This window comes from Delphinus delphis, chromosome 15 (genome assembly GCF_949987515.2).
Source record: "Delphinus delphis chromosome 15, mDelDel1.2, whole genome shotgun sequence".
NCBI classification, from domain to species: Eukaryota; Metazoa; Chordata; class Mammalia; order Artiodactyla; family Delphinidae; genus Delphinus; species Delphinus delphis.
The window spans coordinates 73,347,177-73,372,569 of NC_082697.1; the positions used below are offsets into that span (position 1 = coordinate 73,347,177).

The following is a 25,393-nucleotide window of genomic DNA, read 5'->3' on the forward strand; positions in this document are numbered from 1 at the left end:
TTATCTGACAAAGTGTTCTCTAAGCAGCTTGGTCAAGACTCAAAATCCTTAGGGGTATGAGAGTTTTAAATGCTCTGTACTTTTCTTTTGACAGAGCTGAAAAGCTTCAGCTGTTGAATCACAGGCCAGTGACTGCTGTTGAGATCCAGCTGGTGAGTGAAGGAGGCTTGAATTTGGGCGGGTTAGTTTCTGGGTCTGAGATGTAGAAAGGGTCCTAAAGGCTGAGCTCAGACAAGCCAGGAACTGCCATTACTTGAAAAGACTGCCAGACCACCCATTCTGTAAGTGAAAAGAAACCTCACCAATTTGATGCTAGTTAGTATGGACTTCGGGAAAGGGAAAGACTGGAGAAAATTCAATTCCTTCTGTCGGGTCTGGGGCTATGACTTGGCAGCTCTTTGTCTCCCCAGTGTCCTACACTCTTCTGGCTATTGCTTCCCTGTAGAGGTTATTGCCAACCAGGTAAAAACATTAGATTCGACATGACTCTGGTGTTTATCTCCCCCCACTCCCACCCTTTAACCTCCTTTTCCTGTATCTTCTCTTGGTTAATGGAGTGCATGTGCACTTTCCCGCATGCTCGCTCTCTCTTACGCTCCTGGTCCAGTGTCCCAAGCTAGAAGCCCAGAAGTCATTCCCTTCCCTTTATCTCCTAGTTAGTGAGTCAGTCCCAGGTTCTCTTGCTTCTCCCTCCTCTTGTTCTTTCTTCTCTCCATACTGCACTGCATTAATTCCTGTAATTGTTTCTCAGCTCGGCTCTTGCACCTGTCCTCTCACCGTTCTCCCTGCCTCCAGTCCAGCCCCCTCCTGTCCATCTTCTACACCACGATCAGAGTTCACTTTCTAAAGCCACACATTTGATCATCTTGTTTCCCCGCATGAAACCATTCAGTGGAACCTCAACACGTGCAAACAGCATAAAGCTTTAGAATTGGGGAAGCCAGAGTAAAAGGTGGAGATGGTATAAGGAGAGTGTGAAGATGAGGCCCAGTGGTGCAGACCCAGTGGTTGCTGTACTGGCATGTGCCGCGCTTTCCTTCCGTGTACAGGGCAGAGAGCACTGTTAAGCTCCAAATATTAGGCAGGCCATTCAACTGCGAGTAAAAGAAAAGTTTGGCTGAAGAATTAATAAAATGAGAATAAAGCAGTTTTCAAAGTCAGTTTTAGAAGTATTTAGCTCTTTGTCAAGTTTCCTTCAGAAAAATGTAGAAGAAAATGGCTAAAAATACCTCTGATATTTAGAGTTGCTTAAAAACAAAACAAAACAAAAAAACCTTTTTTAAAAAGGATTGTGGGGTATTTAATTTTTGACTAAAACTTTTACTGTCTTCTCAGCATTTTGTTTCTCCCCTTCAGAATGCACCCAAAATTAAATTAGAAGAATTCCTTCTATAAAGAGTACCTTTCTGGGGGAACTGGGCTTCAGGCTAAGCAGAGATCCTTTTTTTTTTTTTATATCCTCATTATTCTGATGCTTTCGACTATGTTGGAGATTCAGCTTGGAAAAGAGAAAAAACAAAACAGCAAGAAACTAATCCCTGTCCTTCTGGTTTAAGGATCACATGTCATGTCTCCTCCAACTTTAATCAGCAACATATGTTATTCATGGCTTAATGACAGATGGAGAGAAGAGATGAGGAGGATTAGCATGACCTCATCCCAGAGTCTGTAGAAAGCTCTCATTACCTGATAAGATTAGCTGCTATTAAGATTGCCTGCTCTATGCCAGACTTGGTGCCAGGGGCTTTGTATATGTCACCTTTAATGCCCTCACCATAGTCTTGGTTAGTGAGTGGCTGAGTGGATCTGATTCAGAAACCTTACTCTGTTCCTCCAAGCCATGTGCTTCTACATGGTGAGGAGAAAGGTGTGTGTGTGGCATCCCCTCCTTTCCACAGGAAGGTAGGCCTTGTTAAAAACTGGGTGTGTTATTTCCCAGCAGTGGGACTGTTTTTTGGCTAGATTTTTCCTAGCCTGGGATTTGGCTACAAAGGGTTAGCAAATCATTTACCAAGATTTGTAGCAGTGTCTCTTCTCACCAGAAAGGGATAATAAATGAGGTTTTCCCTAGAGTGGAAAGTGCAGAGGACTTGAGAATTTCCCTGTGTTAACCTTACAGCCACTTATTCTCCCTGGGTCCAGAAGTAATCCCAATATTCAGCATTTGCCAGGATTCACTTTTGGAGACTGAAGCTTCTTTTTTTCATTTCAACTTCAGCCATGATTTGTTGTGATCCTCAGATCCACAGCCAGCTGCCTGCTGTGTGTGAGGAAATGAGGAAGCCACCAGCTCTGTGACCTCTGCCATGCCCTGCTATATATTCATTTGGGACCATTTGTGAGTCCTCTGGCCTAAAGACAGGACCGTGAACCCCCTGACCTCACAGGCCACTGTCCTGAACGGCACTACCATCTGAGCCTATTGTAGTTTAGTGATTGTAAAAAGGCTTGAATTACATAGTTCCATGGCTTAAATTATGTTCTCCTTTGGTCCTTACTGTAGGCGTTACTTTTGTTTTACTTTAGAAAAACTCAAACTATATAGAGGTTAAGTGAACCGTTCTGGGTCACATAGCTAGAAGTGTCTGCTGTTGTTAGACTTTGCGTTGTTTTGAGGAAAGTAGGAGGTTAGGCCTGGCAGCTTAGAGTGAGAAGCAACCATTTTTGGAATGCAGCAGCCCAGTCTGACAGCCTGATAACCAGTGTGGTCTTCATCTGTGATAAAAAATTTATCATTTATGTTGACCTGCCTACAAAAACTTTTATTTTTACATTTCATTTGCCCTTACATTCAGAACAACTTGAACCCTTTAATGTTTGGGAACGTTGAGACGGTGCTTTGCATTTCTTTATTTGGGCTCTGTTTCTTCTGTGTTGGAAAGAAAAGCTGAGGAATAATATAGTTATTATTTACTCTAGCGATCCAAGAGGGGTTAGTAAGTTTTTGGTTTCTGCAAGTTTCTTTTTTGTGTATATTTCATTCTGCTTAGTACAGCTCAGGTTTTCTTCCTGTGACTGGGAAAGAAAATTTCCCGACTCTAATTATCCCTGAGGGTTGTTTGCTGATAAAAGCTTCTGCTCTTGGCAACTTTGGCAAAATTAGTAAAGCTTGTCAGCCCTGTTGCTAAGAACACACCTAGCTGAAACTGGATCTGTCAGACCCAGAGATTGGGATGCAAGAAGGTGGCCTGTCAAAATCCTCTCTGTTTGGTTTTCTAAAAGAGCCCTCAGAGGTCATACAACCAAACTTTCAAACCAGTGGACTCTGGTGTGCCATACAATGTCTCTAAGAGAGGAAATGATAGAAACCTCTTACTTGAGGCTGTGGTATTCTAGAAGGAGCTGGGACTCAAAGTCTCAAAAGACCTTGCACTGCTTGCTGTGAGATACAGATCACGTTTTCCTTGTGATGCGGAGCCTCCATGTGCTTGTCTGTAAATTGTCCTCATTTTATGTACAGCATCATTGAGAAGAGAAGCTCTGGTGGCAGTGATTGTAGGAAAACCCCTGGTCCACTGTGGAGCACAGATAATGGAGGGAGGTTGTCACTGGTCTAACAACAGTCTAAGTCTCCTTCACCCTCTTCCCCTGAGGAAACAGTTCATCATCAACTGTGTGTGCCAGTTATTCATAAACTTGGAGACACTTTTCTCCCAAATAGAGATCATTTTTTCCTCAAGATTAAGTTATCAAGTCAGATATATCCCTCCTTCCTCCTCCTTCATTCTTTGGAGGCGGTGTACGTTAGAGTATTTCCTTTTACAGACCGTAATTTTACATGGCTGATGCTAAAAGTGGGCTTTTGAGGATTGTTTCTTGTTCAGTAGAGAAGTTACATGGAACCTTTGAATCTTTAGAATATGGTCATTTTATTTCACAGTATGATGGGAAGAAGCCCCATTGGTTCACCTGGATCTTTACTCTAGAGCACCCAGGATTATTCTCTAGTTGTGGAAACATTTTTGGACTGAGGTGAATGAAGAGACCAGTGGTTTGCCAGGACTTTGATCTTGGGCATGTCACCTGGCTTCTTTAGATTCTGTACTGTTGTTTGTGAAGCTAGGCAGTCAGACTGAAGTCCTTTAGAGGATTGTGAGCCAAGCTTGTCATCATGCTTTACTCAAATCTGCCAGGATTTCTTTCTGAAACTCCTTTTGGTCTTAGTTGCCAGATTTCAGGGATTGTTATGCCACAGGGTAGGACCCTGGACACCTTTAACTGAGAAAGCTATTTGTGATAGATGGCTAACGCCACCAAGTGAGCGTGGTTAAGTAACTTGACCGCCTGCATACTGCTTTTACAGAGGTGGTTGATGACATCATGTTTGTATTAATTAACATATTGAGAATTAGAGGTGAGGCTACAAATTGTGGATATCATCTGTGTGTTCAGATATCCAGGACCATGTCAGAAACTGGGCTCTAAGTGGACCTTTGATGGGGTGGTGGGAGATTTTTTCCCAGCCGTCACTCATCAGACTCCTGCATTCCCAGGAGATGACCAAGGCCACGGTGTGTGTGTTAGATTGTAGGTGTTAGAGATGGGCACGTCTGGCTTGGGATTGTAGTTCTGCCCTTTGCTGGACTTGCTGTGAGGTTTAAAAGAAATAATGGGTGTGAAGTGCAAGGCGCAGTGCCAGGCACAAGAGCTCCCTGACGGGTCTTGTCAGTGTTGGTAGTAGTGAGGAATAGAAAAATACACAGGCCATTTGGCACATAGCGGGCAGTCATCAAATGAGTTGTTGATACTATTCATAAGTTACAGATGGGCTTGTTCTTATATACAAAAGTATATAAAATGCCATTTCTCTCCCCAGAGGTGAGTTTTCTTTGCATAAACAGCGTATTCGTGTGTGTGTGTGTGTGTGTGTGTGTGTGTGTGTGTGTGCGCCCGCGTGTGTGTGTATGAGTGAGTAGAGAACTGTTAGGCTTTGCTTTTTAAGGAAAAATGCTAACCTGCAACTCGCTTTTTTCACTGACCCGTTTGGAGCGGCCACATCGGCTTACCCTGGAATTTGAGCTGGCTTCTCTCGCCCGTAGGGCCAAGATGGAAAGGACCTAGAGGCCCCAGGCAGCTCAGGAGCTAGGCCCTGAGCTCTGTGCTGAGGGGCTGGGCCGGGACCAGGAACAACATGGGCAGGGCCCTGTCTGTGAGGCCCCATTGTAACTCCTGGAGGGTTTTCTTTCCTTCTGCAGATGGTGGAGGAGAGTGAAGAACGGCTGACAGAGGAGCAGATAGAAGCTCTGCTCCACACCGTCACAAGCATCCTCCCTGCGGGGCCAGAGGCTGAGCAGAAGCAAAATACCAACGATGACGTGACAATGGACGAAGAGGACCCAGCATAGAAGAGCACAACTGGCCCAAGTGTCTTGTGAAGTTGAAAGGCCCAGCAGCCATTTCCCAGACATTCAGAGGATTATTTATTTGGTTTTACCTTCTATCCCAACAGGCCTGATTTCCTGGTTAGTTGGGTAAACCACAAAAATAAGCCTTTCTCAAAAACAAGCTAAAAAGAAATCCTTGTGCCTCTGAAAGAAGAAACATGGTGGATAGGCTGAGGTTGTCAGGGAAGAGAGCTAAAGAGAGGAAGAGTGAGTCCAAGAGGACAATACTGTGGAACTCTCTGTGGTAAAAATATTTCTTCTGTGGCCTTTGCCATGGTTGTGGGAAGGTCCCTGTACACAGCTGGTAAAATACTTGCACTGGCTTTGATGGGCCATATCCTAATTAATTTCATCTTCTTCCCCAGGAGCTTCCCAAGCAGGCATGCAGAGCATTGCTAGGATGAGAGCTGAGTTACGAGAATCCTGTTAGATGGCTAAAAACTCCCGAAGCAGCAAATAGTTGCTCTAAGTTAAAATGAGCCACTGAACTGGGCTCACCTTAGAGGAATCTTTTCCTTGAGAACAGCAGAGATAAGAGAACGCCTGGACAACTCTTCATTAGGTCTAAAGGCCCCTTTCCTCTGCTGGCCTGGGCTTTGTTTACAGCTCACTAATTAGTCTTAAATGGTAGGGCACCAGCTCACTCCAGTTGAAAAGAGGCACTCCAGACTGAATGACCGTGTCACCTGCCTTTCTGAATACCTTCAGTTTCCTGCCCTGTGACAGGCGCTGCCTGTTGAAGCCAGGTGAGCTTCATTTGCACAATGGGCAAATTGTTTGCATCTTTTAAAAAGGGCAATTCCCTGGGGTTCCAGTGGTTAGGACTCTGCACTTTCGCTGCTGAGGGCATGGGATCAATCCCTGGTCGAGGAACTAAGATCCCACAAGGTGCAAATTGTGGCTCGAAACAAAAAAAAAACCCCAAAATGAAGAGGGTACAGTTATGTAGCTCTTTTTGTGGATGGAATATGAAGAGCTAGAGGTTAATTAATAAGAATTTGAATTTGTTGACTGTTGCATCAGTTTTTGAATTTAAAATATTAGAATAATTACCATGTGAAGAACTTGTTAATATTCAGGCTTTGGAGAGTTTAGTAGCCCCAGACATGTAGTTGCCTTAGATCCTAGGAATATTGTTAAAAATTAATTTCCCATATTCACTCTGCTCCCTATTTGGGGAAGAAAATGCCCATAGACATTAATTTTTCAAATTGGTACTCATGTTGTAAGATCACATTTTCAGTGCTTCTGTTAATTGGATTACTTCCCACCCCTTGGAATTCCCAGGTTATTTCAGCCTCCCCACCACCCCTGCCAATAGGCAGTTATGTTCATCTTAACCTTATCATCTAAAGATCAGTTGAGATCTGCTTACAGGCAACATTGAAATTAACAGGGCATTTATTTTTTATTTTATATTTTTTAAATTAATTTTTATTGGAGTATGTTTGCTTTACAATGTTGTGTTAGCCTCCACTGCACAACAAAATGAATCAGCCATACATGTACAGGGCATTTATATTTTTATTTTTATTTTTCATTGCAGAAAGAATTCAGTGAGAGACAAAGTGATAGGTAAGAAGTGGATTTATTTAGAGAGAAACACACTCTACAGACAGAGTATGGGTCATCTCAGAAGGTGATAAAGGCCCAGGGCATTTATTTTTAAATCTCTCTTTTGAGTATCAGGAATTTTACCAGGAGCTGTTGATTTGTCAAAGCATGCATGTGCTTGTATTATTTTTGTTGCATTTTGACCTTGAGTGTGTTAGGTGCTTTTTCCTCATGGATTTAGGGCTTAATTAGTTAATAATAAATTGTTTGCAGGTGACTGCCAACTTGTGCTATTTTTATAAATCTTTGAAGAGTTTGTTTTGCCATGGATAGGAAGAAATGAAATGAAATCTGACTTAAAAGCTAACATATATATGTATTTTTTTAATTTTAATTTTTTTCTTAAGTTGAATCTATTTAGATCTAAATTTTGTGTTGGATTTCAAGAAAATTTTAAGTTTCTTTATTTGGGACCTGAATTTAGCCTCTGATTAAGTTTCTGATTGAGTCAGACAGGCTCTAGGAGACTTAACCTTTATAAGAAATATGATCTTTGTAATATTCCCATAGCATTAGTAATCAACATTTCAGAAATAAAAGGTTGTAATTTACACAGAAACTTAACCAGGATCATATCTGGAAAGGAGAGCTGGGAGTCTATGAGACTTGCTTTTCATTTTATGTCCTTCTGTATGGCTTCAGTTTTTGACCAGGTGACTGTTTTATTCTTTAAAAAGAAAAAAAATCTTTATTTCCATGTTGTCCTTGGCCTCTGCAAAAGTTATTAAATGTATAGTGGATAGTTAAGTTATGTCCCAAACATGGAGACTGACACCCAGTCCAGTCACTCTGGGAGACGCAGCACTGAGGGGATTGATCTTTCAAGAAGGTACTGCTGAACTCTTAAAAGATGAAGTTGACTCTCAGAGGTTTATCCAAATAATTTCCTTGCCTCTTTTTGCTTAAAAGTTACTGTATGACCCACTACCACCTCAGAGGACTTGCCACTTATTCAAGGCTTGTTCATAAAATAATGGGTACTGTTTTCCTAATCAGTCATTGTGTAAGCATACCAGCTCTCAAGAGCTTATACCCTAATGAGAGATGAGAGGATCAATCCTCCCGTATATTCTTTGCTAAATCATTTTCTCCCCTGAAATCAATTTATTACTGCTTGTGTAAATGGATCATTTCTCAGTAAACTATAAAACAGACCACATACCCTGAAAAGGATCGTCAATCTTATTTAATTACACAATGAACTAAGGGCATAAAAGGAAGCAAAACTGCCCAGAACTGGCCAGAAATCCTTTTACATATTTTAAAAATAAAGGTATAATTCACAGGGACTTCCTTGGCAGTCCAGTGGAAGCTGCACTTAGCCTTCCAGTGCGGGGGGTGTGGGTTTGTTCCCTGGTCAGGGAGCTGGGGTCCCACGTGCCTCGTGGCCAAGGGGCCAAAACATAAAACAGAAGCAATGTTGTAACAAGTTTAATAAAGACTTATAAAAGAGAAAAATGTTCCACATCAAAAAAATCTTAAAAAAAAAGATATAATTCATGTACCATAAAATTTATCATTTTAAAATATACCACTCAGTGGTTTTGAGTATAATCACAAGATTATACAATCATCACTACTACCTAATTCCAGAATGGTTGCATCACCCCTAAAAGAAGCCCCATATCCGTTAGCAGTCATTCCCAGTTACCCATAGTCCCTGGCAACCAGTAATCTACTTTCTACTTTCTGTCTGTCTGTATTTGCCTATTTTGGACATTTCATGTAAACTGAATCATACAGTATATGGCCTCTTGTATCTGACTTCTTTCATTTAGCATAATTTTTTCAAGGCTCAAATGTGTTGTACCATTCCTTTTTATGGCTGAATAATACTTCATTGAATGGATATACCACATTTTGTTTATCAGTTCATCAGTTGATAGACATTTGGGTTGTGTCTACTCTTCGGCTGTTATGAATATGCTGCTGTGAACATTCATATATAAATCTTCTGTGACTGTTTACCTTTCTTGAATATACGTACCTAGGAGTGGAATTGTTGGGTCGTATGGTAACTCTGTGTTTAACATTTTTTTTTTTTAATTAAGTTTTTGGCCATGCCTTGTGGCATGCGGAATCTTAGTTCCCCAACCAGGGTTCAAACCCATGCCCCCTGCAGTGGAAGCACAGAATCTTAACCACTGGACCACCAGGGAAGTCCCTGTGTTTAACTTTTTGATGAACTACCAAACTGTTTTCCATAGTACATGTACCATTTCATGTTTCCACCAACAACCCAAGATGGAATCCAGGGAATTCCCTGGCGGTCCAGTGGTTAGGACTCGGCGCTTTCACTGCCATGGCCAGGGTTCAATCCCTGGTCAGGGAACTAAGGTCCCACAAGCTGCGCAGCATGGCCAAAAATGATGGAATCCAATCTTTTGCTTGTTATTGTCCCTCTTGTTGATTATAGCCAGCCTAGTGTTTGTGAAGTGCTATCTCGTGGTTTTTATTTGTATTTCCCTAGTAGCTCCTAAGGTTGAGCATCTTTTCATGTGCTTATTGGCCACTTGTATATCTTATTTGGAAAAATGCCTATTGAAATGCTTTGCACCTTAAAAAATTAATAGATTTTGTTTTTTCAAGGAGTTTTAGGTTTACAGAGAAATTGAGCAGAAAGTACAGAGAGTTCCTGTATAGTCCCTTGTCCCCACCCCTCCCAACACAGTTTCCCCTATTAACATCTTGCATTAGTGTGGTGCATTTGTTACAGTTGATGAGCCAGTATTGGTACATCGTTACTAAAAGTCCATAGTTTACATTAGGTTCATTCTTTGTGAACCTAATGTAAGTGCAGAAAGTGCAGTAATGCATACCTAGAATGGGTTTTGACAAATATATAATATATATATAATGTTATATGTGACATCATTACAGTGTCATCAGAATACTTTCAATGCCCTAAAAATACCGTATGTTCCACCTATTCATCCCTCCCTCCCTTCCTCTAAATTGTTGGCAACCACTGATCTTCTCACTGTCTTCATAGTTTTGCCTTTTTCAGAATGTCGTATAGTTGGAATCATACAGTATGTAACCTTTTCAGGTTGGATTTTTCACTTAGGTTACTCCATGTCATTTCATAGCATGACAGTTCATTTCTTTTTAGTATTGAATAATATTCCATTGTCTGCATCTACCAGATTGTTTATCCATTCACCTGTTGAAGGAAATCTTGGTTACCGTCAAGTTTTGGCAATTATCAAAAATAGCTGCTATAAACATTTGTGTGCAGGTTTATGTGGACAGAAGTTTTTAACTCATTCGTGTAAATACCAAGGAGTGTGATAGTTGGATCATATGGTAAGAGGATGTTTAGCTTTATAAGAAACTGCCAAATTGTCTTCCAAAGTGGCTGCACCAGTTTGCATCACCACCAGCATGAATGAGAGTTTCTTTTGTTCCACATCCTCACCAGAATTTGTTGGTGTCATTGTTCTGGATTTTGGTCACTCTAATAGGTGTGCGATATTGTCACATTGTTGTTTTAATTTGCAGTTCCCTAAAGACGTATGTTCAGCATCTTTTCATATGTTTATCTGCCATCTCTCTGTCTTTTTTGATGAAGTGTCCCGATCTCTTGCTCATTTTTTCGTTAGGTTTTTGAGATTTAAGAGGTTTTTAAAATATATTTTGGAAACTAGTTCTTTATCAAATATTGTGTTTTACAAATATTTTTCTCCCAGTCTCTGTGGCTTCTCTTTTCATTCTCTTAACAGTATCTTTCACAGGGCAGAAGTTTTAATTTTAATGAAGTCCATCCTATCCATTTTTTCTTTCATGGTTCATGGGTTTTTTGTTTTGTTTTTTTTTTTTTGGCCTCACTGCATGGCATGTGGGATCTTAGTTCTCTGACCAAGGATCAAACCCGCTCCCCCTGCACTGGAAGCGCTGGACCGCCAGGGAATTCCCTCATGGATCATGCTTTTGATATTGTACCTAAAATGTCATCATGAAGCCCAAGGTCACCTAGATTTTCTTCTGTGTTATCTTTTGGAGTTTTATAATTTTGCATTTTACATTTAAGTCTATGATCCATTTTGAGTTAATTTTTGTAAAAAGTCTAAGACCTTTGTCTACACTCTTTTTTTTGGGGCGGGGGGAGGGTGCTGTGCCTTGTGGCATGTGGGATCTTAGTTCCTCTACCAGGATCAAACCTGCTCTCCCTGCAGTGGTTGCGTGGAGTCTTAACCACTGGACTGCCAGGGAAGTCGTTACATTCATTTTTGCATGTGAATATTCAGTTGCTCCAGCACCATTTGTGGAAAAGACTATCCTTTCTCCATTCAGTTGCTTTTGTTCCTTTGGCAAAGATCAGTTGATTGTCTTTGTGTGGGTCTGTTTCTAGGCTCTATTTTGTTCTATTGGTCTGTTTTCTATTCTTTCACCAATGTCACATTGCCTTGATTATTGTAGCTTTGTATTAAATCTTAAAGTCATGTAGCATCAGACTCCTAGCTTTGTTCTTCTCCTTTGCCCATTTTTAATTGGGTTGTTTGTCTTTATTGTTGAATTGTAAGATTTCTTTATATAATCTAGATACTAGGCCCTTGACAGATATATGATATACAACTATTTTCTCCCATTTTTGGGTTGTCTTTTCACTTTCTTTATGATGTCCTTTGGAGCACCTAAGTTTTTAATTTAGATAAAATCCAGTATATCTCTTTTTGGTTGTTTTTGCTTCTAATTTTGGCCTCATATCTAAGAATCCATTGCCTAAACCAATGTCATAAATATTTGCTACTGTGTAACTTCTAAAACTTTTATACATTTAGGCCTTCAATCCATTTGAGGTTATTTTTGTATATGGTGTGAGGAGGGAGTCCAGCTTCATTCTTCTGCATATCCATTTATCCTAGCACCATTTGTTGAAACCTGTCCCTGTTCCCCACCGCCCCCCCGCAAAGTATTCTCTCTCTGAAAAGAAAGTGACTAAGTTTCATCGGTTGGTTCCTGTGGACTACTGAGTTATCTGTCATTTTAGGCCCTCATTAAATGCTATGTAATCCACAGCAGCCTCTAGCCCCTTTAGACTTCACTCTACTGTTTAGAACAGGGATCAGCAAGCTTCATCTGTAAAGGGCCAGATAGTATTTTAGCCTTTGCAGGTCATAAATTACCATCACAACTACATAATTCTGTGGTTACAGCATGAAAGCAGCCATGGACAATATATAGATGAGTGGGACTGTGTTCCAGTACAACTACTTACAGAATTGGGCAGTAATCTGTAATTTGCTGATCCTTGTTTAGATGGTTCCAGAGTGGGGAGGAGAAGGTTCCCTCTCCACTGATAATCTTCCTCATGAGGTCCTCATTGTGTTCTGTAGGACATCTGCACTCTTCCCATGGATGCTTCAAGAGCTGGCATGCTGAATCCTGGTGTAGATTCTACCCACTAGCATGATGCCAGAAGTCTTAAAGTGTGTTTAGTCTTGACTGTCTTACCTGCCACACACTATGGGGCTGGCTTGAGGATTCTGTGTTCAGTCACATAAGCTCTAATTTTAGGTTCAACAAAGGTTTGTTGAGCACATAGTATGTGCCAGGTTCAGTGCTATATCCTTGGGCCATAGAGTCAAACCTCAAGTTGCATATGGCTTGCAAGATAAGACAGGTTAATTAATGCTTCCACTGTTTTCTCTTGATCCATTGTGTACCCTGTCTGTACTTAATATACCTAAAATAGTCTTTCTTTACATCATACCCTCAGCTCAAAAACTGAAAGTCTTCCTATGACATTGAGAATAAAAAATCTATATGACATGAGCAAAATGGAGAGCTAGGAAGCTCCAACCTCTTGTTCCACAACAGAGACATTAAAAACAACCAAAAGCTAGCTAAAGTGAGCTTGTGCGCGCTCTGGAAAACAGTCAGAGGCCTACAGTAACCAAGAATGGCCAATCAAGAAAAAGCTACATTCAAAATGGTAGAAAATTTTGTGGAATTTTTGCTCACCCTTGTCCCCTCACCTCTGGGCAATCTTGCTCTGGAGGAGGCAGAAGCCCGTTTCTCAGTTCCCTCCTTCAAACTGAAGGGAGCAGAGCAAACCTTATTTGCAATATTCTAACTTGTCTGGGAGCTGCCTGAAGAACTAGTTTCTGTTTCCCCTAATTGGATCTCTGCAGGGGAACTCAATAGAAAGTGACAATAATTGCTTATAAAATCAGTAGAATTAGACTCACAGGACACCTAAGACAAGATATTGTGGGTGGAGACATACAATAGACTATCTAGGGCCCCAAGGAGAAATGAGTAAGACTCTGTGTAAGACATATAAAAGCAATTTGTATAGAGAGAAATCACAAAAGGTACACAGATCCAGGTGAGATGTATGCTAAGAACACATCTGAAGACTTAGCTTTCTACTTTGGCTGATCCTAAGGCTCACAACATATCCTAATCAGTAAACGATTTTGCTGGCATAGACCCAGTTTGCCAAGGCTAGGAGAGGTGGTTGTTTTTTCAAATGCCCAATTTTCAACAACAAAAAAATTGCAAGGAACAGGATAGCCTGGCCTATTCAAAGGAAGAAAATGAAGTGCAGGAACCTTCCCTGAAGAAACATAGGTATCAGACTTACTAAATAAAGACTTTAAAACAACTGTCTGAAATAAGCTTAAAGAGTTAAAGGAAGACATACAAAGAACTATAGGAAATCAGGAAAATGATATATGAATAAAATGAGAATAGTAACAAATTATAAAAAAGGAAACATTCTGAAGCTGAAAAATACAATAACTTAATTGAAAATTTCACTGAGGGTTCAACAACAGATTTGAGAAGGCAGAAGAAAGAATCAGCACAAGAGCAAAAAAGGAAAACAAACAGATCCTTAGGGACTTAACAGCACATCAACAAGAGGACCAATATATGTATATGCAAGTACCAGAAGAAGAGAGAAAGAGGAAGAGATTATTTGAAGAAATATTGGCCAAAAACTACCCAAATTTGTGAAGACATGCATCTACAAATCAAAGAAGTTTAAAATCCAAGTAGGATAAATCCAGAAAGACCCACACCAAGACACATTGTAATCAAACTATAGAAAAATAAGGACAATGTTGAAAGCAGCAAGAGAAAGGTGACTCGTCACGTGCAAGGGATCATCAATAAGATTATCAGTTAATTTCTCAGCAAAAACTTTGGAGGCCAGAAGGGAACAGGATGATGTATTTAAAGTGCTGAAAGAAAAAAAAAAAGACTTTGAACTGAGAGTTCTATACCTGGCAAAACTATCCCTCAAAAATGAGAGAGAATCACCTCACACCCATTAGAATAGCTACTATAAAACAAAACAAAATAACAAGTGTTGGGGAGGATGTAGAGATTGGAACCCTTATGTACTGTTGATGGTAATGTAAAATGGTGTAACATACAGAAAACAGTATAGCAGGACCTCAAAAAAATAAGCATAGAATTGTTGTATAATCCAGCAATTCCACTTCTGGGTATATACCCAAAGAATTGAAAGCAGGATCTAAAAGACGTATTTGTACACCCATGTTCATAGGAGCATTATTCTCACTATCCAAAAGGTGGCAGCAAAATGAAGTGTCCATTGACAGATTAATGGATAAACAAAATGTGATCTGTACATATACTGGAATATAATTCAGCCATTAAGGAAAACCTGACACATGCTACAGCATGGATGAAACTTGGGGATATTATGCTAAGTGAAATAAACCAGTCACAAAATGACAGATACTTTATGGTTCCACTTATATGAGATATAGTCAAAATCATAAACACAAACATAGAATGGTGGTTTCCATGGACCAGGGGGAGGAGATAATCGGTTGTTGTTTAATGGTTATAGATTTCAGTTTTGCTTGCAAGTTGAAAAGAGTTCTGGAAATTCATTGCACAACAATGTAAATGTATTTAGTGCTAATGAACTGTACACTTAAAAATGGTTGAGATAGTAAATTTTGTACTTTTCCACACACAAAAAATACTTGTTTTAAATAATTTTATTTATATTTGGCTGTGTTGGCTCTTCATTGCTGCACACGGGCTTTCTCTAGTTGCAGTGAGCAGGGTCTACTCTTCATTGTGGTGCAAGTGCTTCTCATTGCAGTGGTTTCTGTTGTTGCAGAGCATGGACTCTAGGTGTGTGGGCTTCAGTAGTTGTGGCACACAGGCTCAGTACTTGTGGCTTGCGGGCTCTAGGGTGCAGGCTCAGTAGTTGTGGTGCACGGGCTTAGTTGCTCCACGGCATGTGGGATCTTCCTGGACCAGGGATCAAACCCTTGTCCTCTGCAGTGGCAGGCGGATTCTTAACCACTGCGCCACCTGGGAAGTCCAAAAAAATACTTTTATTGAGGGAGAAATTATGAGTTTCCTAGCTGAACAAAAGCTGAGGGCATTCATTACCACTAGACCTGCCTTAAAAGAAATGCTCAAGGGAGTCCTTCAGGTTGAAATGAAAGGACTCTGTAGTAACTCGAAGTCATGTGAAGATATAAAGATCTTCAGTAAAGGTAAATACATGGACAGATATAAAAACCAGTATTATAATTTTTTTCATAACTTCATTTTTTATTCTTTCACAGGATTTAAAAGAGAAAAGCATAAAAAATTATCAATCTATGTTAAATGGTACCCATTATATAAAGATGTAATTTGTGACATCAGTAACATAAAGGGGGAGGGCAGAGCTGTAAAAGAGAGTGTTTTTATATGTGATTTAAGATGTTTGTATCAATAAAAAATAGATTGTTATAACTTTAGGATTTTATATATAATCACCAAGATAAGCATAAAGAAAACATCCAGAATATACACAAAAGGAAATGAGAAGGGAATTCAAACATGTCACAAAAAATCAACAAAACAAAAAGGAAGACAGTAATGGAAGAAATGAGAGACAAAAAGGGTATTAAACATATAGAAAGCAAATAACAAAATGGCAAAAGTTGTATTTCCCTATCAGTAATTACTTTAAATGGATTAAACTTCCCAATCAAAAATCATAGATGGGGCTTCCCTGGTCGCACAGTGGTTGAGAATCTGCCTGCCAATGCAGGGGACACAGGTTCGAGCCCTGGTCTGGGAAGATCCCACATGCCGCGGAGCAGCTAGGCCCATGAGCCACAACTACTGAGCCTGCGCATCTGGAGCCTGTGCCCCGCAACGAGAGGCCGCGATAGTGAAAGGTCTGCGGCACCGCGATGAAGAGTGGTCCCTGCACCGCGATAAAGAGTGGCCCCCCACTTGCCGCAACTAGAGAAAGCCCTCGCACGAAACGAAGACCCAACACAGCCAAAAATAAATAAATAAAAATTCTTTAAAAAAAAAACCATAGATGGGCAAAATATATTTGAAAAACATGACCCAACTATATGCTCTCTACAAGAGACTCACTTAAGATCTAAGGACATAAATAGGTTGGAAATGAAAGGATCGAAAAAGATATTTCATGCAAATAGTAACCAAAAAAGAGTGGGAGTGAATATACTAATAAGACAAAATAGACTTTAAAAAGATTGAGACAAAGATATTATAAAAAGTTTAATACAGCAAGAAAATATAATAGTTTAAAACATTTATGTATGTAATAAGACCACCAAAATATTTGAAATAAAAATTGACAGTTGAAGGGAGAAATAGATAGCTCCACAATAATAGTAGGAAATTTCAGTACCTCTTTCAATAATGCAAGAACAACCAGGCAGAATCAATAAGGAAATAAAGGACCTGAACAATACTATTACCACCTGGAACTAACAGACTTACAGACACTACCCAACAACAGCAGAATACACTTTTCTCAAGTGCACATGGAACATTCTCCAGAACAGACCATACATTAGGCCACAAAACAAGTCAATACATTCAAAGCTGTTGAAATTACAGTTGGCCTTGAACAACATGAGTTTGAACTGTGTGGGTCCACTTATATGTAGATTTTTTTCAATAAACACGTTGGAAAATGTTTTTGAGATTTGCAACAATTTGAAAAAACTTGTGGATGAACTGCAAAGCCTGGAAATATTGAAAATTTTAAGAAAAAAGTATGTCATAGACATTTCTCCAAAGGAGATATACAAATGTTCCATAAGTTTGTAAAAAGATGCTGGACATTTCTAGTCGTTAGGGAAATGCAAATCAGAACCACTAAGAGATCCACATCAGTTAGGGTGGCTATTATAAAATAAAACAAAATAACAAGTGTTGGTGAAGATATGGAGGAATTAGACTCTTTGTGCATTGTTTGTGGGAATGTAAAACGGTTCATTCACTGTGGAAGACAGTATGATAGTTCCTCAAAACGTTAAACGTGGAGTTATCATATGATCCAGCAATTCCACTTCTGGGTACATACCCCAGAGAATTGAAAGCAGGAACTTGAACAAATATTTGTATACCCATGTTCATAGCAGTATTATTTTCAATAACCAAAAAGTAGAAAGAACCCCAATGTCTGTTGATGGATAAGTGGATAAACAACATGTGAATATATATAAAAATCTAAGCATTTAACACTAGCATTCTAGGTCCTTCCCAATCTGGTTCCCAATAAAATTTCCAACTTTATTAGTCTCCTGTACAACCCTCTGTTCCAGCTGAATGGATCCACTCATTCATTTACTGAACACGTTTTTGAGTGTCTACCATGCAAGGCAGTGAAGGTACGATGTGACTCTGTCATCCGGAGCCCCTGCCTTCAGAAAGCTTTATGTTCTAGGGGAAGAGATGCTAACTGATCAGTTTCATAATTCATTATTTCATTATAACTACAGTTGGAATTAGAAGTGAGAATGAGCTAAGAGAGCCTATAACAGAGAACCTGACCTAGTCTGGTAGAATCAGGAAAGGTTCTCTGAGAAAGGAATGTTTGGACTTGAAGGATGAGTAAAAGTTAGTGAAAGAAAGAACATTCCTTGAAAATATTCTTTGTTTTCCTATCCCTATGTTTTTGTGAATACTGTGCCATCTGCTTATACTACATTACTTCTTCAGGTATCCAAGTTGTAACTCAAGATTTGGCTCATACCCGCCATTCTCCAGAAAACCCCTCCTGAGCTCTTGCATGTTGATAATAGTATGTGCTTTTTATATCTGAAAGTCAATTTTCCTGGATACAAAGTCCTTGAGTCACATTTTCTTTTCCTTGAATTTAAAATATTCAGTTACTCTATTTTCTTCTGGCATCAAGCACTTATGTTAAAAAGTCTGACAGTATCCTCATTTTGTTTCTTGTATAAGCCACTTGCTTTTCTTCTTTTTTCTTTTTTTTTGCCTAGATGCTCAAAGGATTTTTTTTTTCTCCTGAGAGTCTGGTGAATTTACTAGAATATGTCTTGGCAGTGGTTGTTTGAGTCAAGTATTCTTAGATGCGTATGGTGTATATATAGTTTCAGATATTTTTTTCTTCAATTTGGGAACATTTCTGGAATTTTTTTACATACTTTCTTGATTTTATACATATTTTATACCAAGATATATATACCTTGATTTTTTATCTATTTTCTTGATTTTTGCCCCCCCCCCCTTTTTTTTTTTTTTTTTTTTGCGGTACGCGGGCCTCTCACTGCCGTGGCCTCTCCCGTTGTGGAGCACAGGCTCCGGACGCGCAGGCTCAGCGGCCATGGCTCACGGGCCCAGCCGCTCCGCGGCATGTGGGATCTTCCCGGACCGGGGCACGAACCTGTGTCCCCTGCATTGGCAGGTGGACTCTCAACCACTGTGCCACCAGGGAAGCCCTATTTTCTTGATTTTTATATTTATTCTGTTCATTTGCTTCACTTCTCTGCTTCAGAGACTTCTATATTCTGTATTAGTTCTTTGCCTATCTTCCATATTTGTCATTTTCATTCAGATCATTTTGCTCTCTTCTATGATTTCTTTTTTTAAAAAAATAAATTTGTTTATTTTATTTTTGACCGCACTGGGTCTTCATTGCTGCACGTGGGCTTTCTCTAGTGTGGGGAGCGGTCTCTACTCTTCGTTGTGGTGTGCAGGCTTCTCATTGTGGTGGCTTCTCTTGTTGCAGAGCATGGGCTCTAGGCATGTGGGGTTCAGTAGTTGTGGCACATGGGCTTAGTAGTTGTGGCGCGCAGGCTGTAGAGTACAGGCTCAGTAGTTGTGGTGCACGGGCTTAGTTGCTCCACGGCATGTGGGATCTTCCCAAAGCTGGGCTCAAACCCATGTCCCCTGCATTGGCAGTTCTTAACCACTGCACCACCAGTGAAGCCCTCTTCTATGATTTCTTTAAAAAATTTCCTCCTATTTTCCTTAAGACATTTTTTTTTAATTGCATTTATTTGGTCTTATGTTTCTTCTAATTTAGTCTTCATTTTTTCCCCTTCTAATTTTTACTCTGAGTAAAGTAAAACTCTTATTTATGAGTTTTTGTAACTTTATTTACTGTGGTTCATTCATGTCATGTATCATTTCTTATTAATTTTTAGCTGGTTTTAAAATAGTAGGTTGCAATTTGAGCTGTTTCGTGTGCATGTATTTCTGGTGTGCTCATTAGCTTATAGAAATGTTATACTCTTTTTTTTTTAATAATAACCTTGTATGAAATTTGACCCCAATAATTTTCTGCTGTTTATTTTTATATGAAATTACTTTTCTGGAACTTTTAGAAGGAGTTGTGTGGTTCAGGATGGTTTTACAAACTTCACAAACGTCCCTCTTTTGTTGTTTTCATATAATATTTAAAAATATGGTGGCTTGCTGACTCTGTTCCCCTCCCACTCTTTTTTTTAGACCAAGGATTGGCAAAGGCCACCTGTTTTTTTGTAAATAAGGTTTTATTAGACCACAGCCCTGCTCATTCATTTACATATGTTTATGGCTGCTCTCAGGCCAAATCTGCAAAATTGAGGAGTTGCAACATGGACCGTGTAGCCTACAAGCCAAAAATATTATGGTCTAGCCCTTTAAGGCCCTGATTTAGACCTCTTCTTTCTTTGTCTCTCTATTGTCCCTGTTTTGCTCAATTTTGACTTTCTTTGTCTCTCTATTGTCCCTGTATTGCTCAATTTTGACTTTATCCCTCACAGTGTCTTCTCACTGTGAGTCACTGTCAAGGAAGCCAGTCAGTTTAGAGAGTTCAAAGGGACCCACACTGCTTCAGACCTTAGTACCCCTTACATTTAAAAAATTGTGGTAAAATATACATATAACATAAAATTTATCATTTTAACCATTTTTAGTTTAACAATTCAGTATATTCACAGTGTTGTGCAATCATCACCACTGTATATTTTCAGAACTTTTTTATCACCCCAAACTAAAACTCTGTACCCATTAAACAGTAATTCCCCATTCCCCCTCTTTCTCTAGCCCCTGGTAACCTCTATTCTACTTTCTGTCTCTATGAATTTGCCTATTCTAAGCACTTAATGTCCTTCAGTGTCTGCTTTATTCTACTAAGCATAATGTTTTCAAGATCATCCATGTTGTAGTAGGTATCAGAATTTTGTTCCTTTTTATGACTGAATAATATTCCATTGTATGTATATATCACATTTTGTTGATCCATTCATTTATTGATGGACACTTCAGTTGTTTCTGCCTTTGAACATTGGTGTACAAATATCTGTCTGAGTCCCTGCTTTCAATTCTTTTGAGTATATATCTAGAAGTGGAATTGCTGGATTATACAGTAATTCTATTTTAACTTTTTTTGTTGTTTGTGTGTGTGTGTCTTTTTTTTTTTTTTTTTTTTTGGTTGCACTGTGCTTGCAGAATCTCAGTCCCCCGACCAGGGATTGAACCCAGGCCATGGCAGGGAAAGCCTGGAATCCTAACCATTAGGCCACCCGAGAACTCCCTGTTTTTAACTTTTTGAAGAACTGTCACAGTGGCTTTTCCATTTTTCCACAGTGGCAGCACCATTTTATATTCCCACCAGCAGTGCACTTGGATTCCAGTTTCTCTACATCCTTGGCCAACATTTGTGTTTTTCAGTTCTGCTTTTGTTTTAGTAACAGCCATCCTCAGGAGTATTAAGCGTCATCTCATTGTGGTTTTGATTTGCATTTCCCTAATGATTAGTGATGTTGAGTATCTTTTCATGTGCTTATTGAGCACTTGTGTTTCTTCTTTGGATATATGTCTATTTGAGTCCTTTGAATTGTATTTGTTGTTGAGTTGCAGAAGTTCAGTTCTTTATGTATTTTGGGTATTAATTCCTTATCAGATATATGATTTGCAAATATTTACTCCCATTTGTGTGTTATCTTTTCACTCTTGATAGTGTCCTTTGATTGTTTTCCCTTTTAGAATTAATAAATAATTTATGGAGAGATATTTTAAGATTATGTAAATATCCTCTTCCTCATCAGACTTTCACTCACTAATTCAAGCATCTATCAGTGATTCTTTCCTGAATCAATGGCTACTATTTTTGCACACCAACCATGTTCCAGATACTGCGCTAGGTGCCTACCATGCATTATCCCTATGTCATAGATGAGGAAACTGAAGCTGAATAGGTGAAATAACAGTGTAAGGACTCCTAGCAAGCAGTAGAAATGGGAGTAGACTCAGGACTGTCTGCTCCAGAGCTAGAGCTCATGTGCTAGAGCTTGGGAAGCAAGCGTTAGCTGGAAACTTGGGGCTCCAAGCATCACGTCTATTGAGCTAGCCTGTTTTTGATGCTCCTTCCTTGTGTTTCCCAAACACCCGCGACCTTGAGAGGGGGAAGGACAGGCAGACTTCAGGGCTATGGGCTGTGACGTACTGGGTGTGTTCTGCAGTCAGGAACCAATCCCCTGATAGAGTACCAGCTACCCAGACTGATCTGCTTACAGTTTATTGGGTCACTGTGTATCTGCAGTGTTCTGCAGGTATGGTTGAGTCAGTAGCTGGGCTCACAGAACCAGAAGTCCCAAGTTGTCCTTTCAATGATAGGGGTGGGGGAGGTGGTCTTAGTAACCTGGCAGGTTCTGGGTTAAACACTCCCCCTCTTTCCTCCTCTGGGGCCTTAGCTGGGAGGAACAGAACATAGGCAGGGTGGAGTCCTGGGGCAGGGAGCCAGAGCCCTGAGTCATAGGGAAACCAAGGAGTCAGGGTGAGGGCACCCTGTTGAGCCAGAAAACCTAGAGGAAAGCCATGATCTGACTGCTGGGAGGAGGGAGAAGTCAGCACATGCAGGTGAGGTCACAGGAGGGATCACAGTCAGAAATGGAGCCAAGAACAAGCTCCACTGGGTCAGGATCACATGAGGTTGGTATAGGAGATGCTGAACCTGTGTCTGGAGATCTCCACTGTGGGAGGCTTATTCTCCAGGGCTGACAGTGGCCTAAGCCACACAAGGCCAGGTGTGTGCATTAGTCACAGGTGCCTTATTGGATCAGGCTTCGTGGTGGACATTCACCTCTCCAGCTACAATTGGGCATCTCCAATAGGCCCATACCCACCTCCACTGCCTGGGATTCAGCCTCTGTATCCTATCAGCTGGGGTCACCTAGCTCAGCTCCTCATCTGCTGTGATTACTCAGTCAGACCCCAACCCTCTCTTGGATGAAAACTGCATTCTTCATGAGCTTGACTCTCAGACACTTCCCGTGTACTGGCATTTTTTTGTTTTGTTTGTTTTTGTTTTTTTAACCATCCAGAAATAATTCCAAGCTTACAAAAAGTTGCAAAAATAAAAGCAGCACAATATAAAAATATGCATTTTTCCCCCAAACCATCTTAAAGTGAGTTAAATACATCATGACTCTTGACACCTAAATACTATATAATTAATTATTGCTAGTGTTTTCTCCCTTACAATGAATAAGCAGTGCTGGGAGACCATGCAAATTTTCCTTAACAAAATTGCCCCCTAGATTGAGCATCCCCTGATTCTTCCCTAATCCGGTCTTTACCGCAATGGTTAAAAAACGGGTTTGCTGACTCCAGCACTTCCTCCACATCTTCCATTCTGCCCTCAAAACCCCATTTTTTCAAAAGTGCTGCCTTACTTCCTGGGTGGGGTTCCAAGCCTATCTTGTACCAGGCCTGGACTCAGTCATTTCAGCGAGGAGCATGACTCCTTGTAGTGGTGAAGGTATCAGAGATCAAGTTCAGAGAACTGGGTGTCCTCATTGCTACTGGAGTGCCTTTGCTTCCTGGCTCTTTCAATGGACAGAGCTAGGAAATATATGCTTGTGTATGCACATGTACATACATACACATATTTGCATATTCATACATATGTATAATATCAACATGCATATACGTATTTTAGAAATCATGAATTTACACTGATACCTCCTCACAGAGTTATTTCTTGCTTTGCCCACTCTGTATTTATATGTCCCTCCCTCAGTAAGAATCCTGGCTCCCAACCGTATCAACATATTTGCTCAATCCTATATTACATCTAAAGTGGTTTATTACATCCAAGATGGTTTCTGAATTGCTTTGCCCACACCATTACAAACAGCAGACCTACCAAAAGGAGTTCAGGATTTGTTTCCAATTCTTCCCCCTCCCGCCACACCCCTGCCCCCAGTTGAGGGTATGTAGTCAAATACTGTGTTAAGTTACTTGAGTTGATTCTTCTTTTCTTTTTAGTGTGGTTATGGTGCTTATTTGATTATTTCCATTGTTTCGCTTTGCTTTCAGTTTTAACTTACCTCCTTTCCATTCTTATTGATTTAATTTTATTTTTGAATGTGTGACATATTACCATACTTTCAAAAGTCAAATCTATAAAAAAAGGTATGCTCAGAGGACTATCACTTCCACCTATTCTCCTCCGCCCCTTGTAGGTAACCAATGACATTGTTTCCTGATTTATCCTTCTTGTGTTTTATTTCGTAATGATAATCAGTTATACGTATATTTTTCTTATTTTCCCTTCACTCTCAAGCAAAAGTTAGCATACTATATATGTGTGATATAATAAGAAATATATTTGGTCTTTGTTCCCAGTTCCTTGCACAGAGCTCCTGAGACCCTTGAGATTTCCTGAGTGATGGGATTATCTTTAGTTACTCATAAGGAGCCCATTTTTTTGAGCACACCTGAGTTTATGCTAATGAGATGATATAGCGTGGAGCCCCTAGATAGCTTCAGGATGGGGCTGGTCACCAGAAAGACCAAGTGATTAGAAGGTTGGAACTTTCAGCCATGCCCACCAACCAGCCCTCCTTCTAGCAGTTGTTCTGGCCAGAGCCCACCTGGATCACACATGAGCCAGGATAAGAGGCCTGAACAGTTTGGGGCTCTAACTCAGCCTCTGGTTACCAGGAATGGGAGAGAACCTTACAGTCCGTCAGGAACTTTCTTGGCACTGACAGTGTGGGAACAGCGGTGAAGGCTATAAACAATGTCTTGGAGAATGAGGGTTGGGGCAGCCCCATGAGGTATCTTGAGTAAAGGACAACTACGATTGGGCTGTTCTGAGTGGCTGAATCCTGTCTATACTTTTGTGCAAGAACATACACCTCACATGCCCTTTAATACTCTCTCTGGTTTTCAGCCTCCTTTGAGTGACCTGGCCCTTGCTCTTGGAAGCCATGTTGGTGAGTGCCTAGCAGGAGTACAAGCCCTAGGCCAGATGAATCCAGGTTCTGCTGTTTACTTGTTGCAGGACCTTGAAATTACTTAACTTCCTTATCTTTCCATCTATGAAATGTGAATAATCAGAGTAACTACCTCCTGGGATATTAGCGGGGGTGTTATCAAATGAAATCGTGTTCACAGAGGGCTAATGCATTCCTGGCAGAGTCAGTGTCCAGCAAATATTAGCTTTCTGAGTTTATGTCTTGGTTCATTTCTGGCTTTGTGCCCCAAGTTCTTCTTGGCTTTCCTGTGGTCCTTAGTGTTAGCCTCATCCTTGGTGTCAGCATCCTTGAGTCCAAATGGGAATGGGGAGCAGTCAGTCTCTCAATCTGTCCTGTCCTCTGGGTCAAGGCTTTAAAAAAATTTTTTTTAACTAAAACTCACAGCAAAATATACAGTTAATATCAGCATATGGACATATATACATATATATGTAAGTGAAACCAAAGTTTTATGAAACAGTCCTTATCTTTACTATGTACAATGTTCTCTTATAATTTTCTCTTCTATTGTATTCTAGTCTGTCCTTTTAAACAAATACGTTGATTATGCCTCCATGCAATCTCATGACTCACTAATGGGTTAGCACCCATAGTTTGAAAAGCATTGCTGAGAACTCTTCTGTCTCTGTCTTCAAATAGGGAATTAAAAAATGAGAAGAAAGGCTTCCCTGGTGGCACAGTGGTTGAGAGTCCACCTGCCGATGCCGGGGACACGGGTTCGTGCCCCGGTCCGGGAAGATCCCACAAGCTGTGGAGCGACTAGGCCCGTGAGCCATGGCTGCTGAGCCTGCACATCCGGAGCCTGTGCTCCGCAACAGGAGAGGCCACAGCAGTGAGAGAGGCCCGCGTACCACAAAAAAAAAAGAA

At 40.3% G+C, this 25,393-nt stretch overlaps 1 protein-coding gene across 9 annotated transcripts in view; it reads left to right on the top strand.

The window, feature by feature from the left end:
* Positions 1 to 16,409, top strand: part of CRCP (CGRP receptor component) — a 66,738-nt gene extending 50,329 nt beyond the window's left edge. For all 9 annotated transcript variants that reach the window (XM_060032180.1, XM_060032178.1, XM_060032179.1 and 6 more), the window contains 2 exons: positions 95 to 152; positions 5,196 to 16,409. In XM_060032180.1, the coding sequence (XP_059888163.1) occupies positions 95 to 152; positions 5,196 to 5,345 (208 nt within the window). In that variant the 3' untranslated portion in view covers positions 5,346 to 16,409. The remainder of the gene's footprint in view (positions 1 to 94; positions 153 to 5,195) is intronic.
* The last annotated feature ends 8,984 nt before the right edge of the window (positions 16,410 to 25,393 follow it).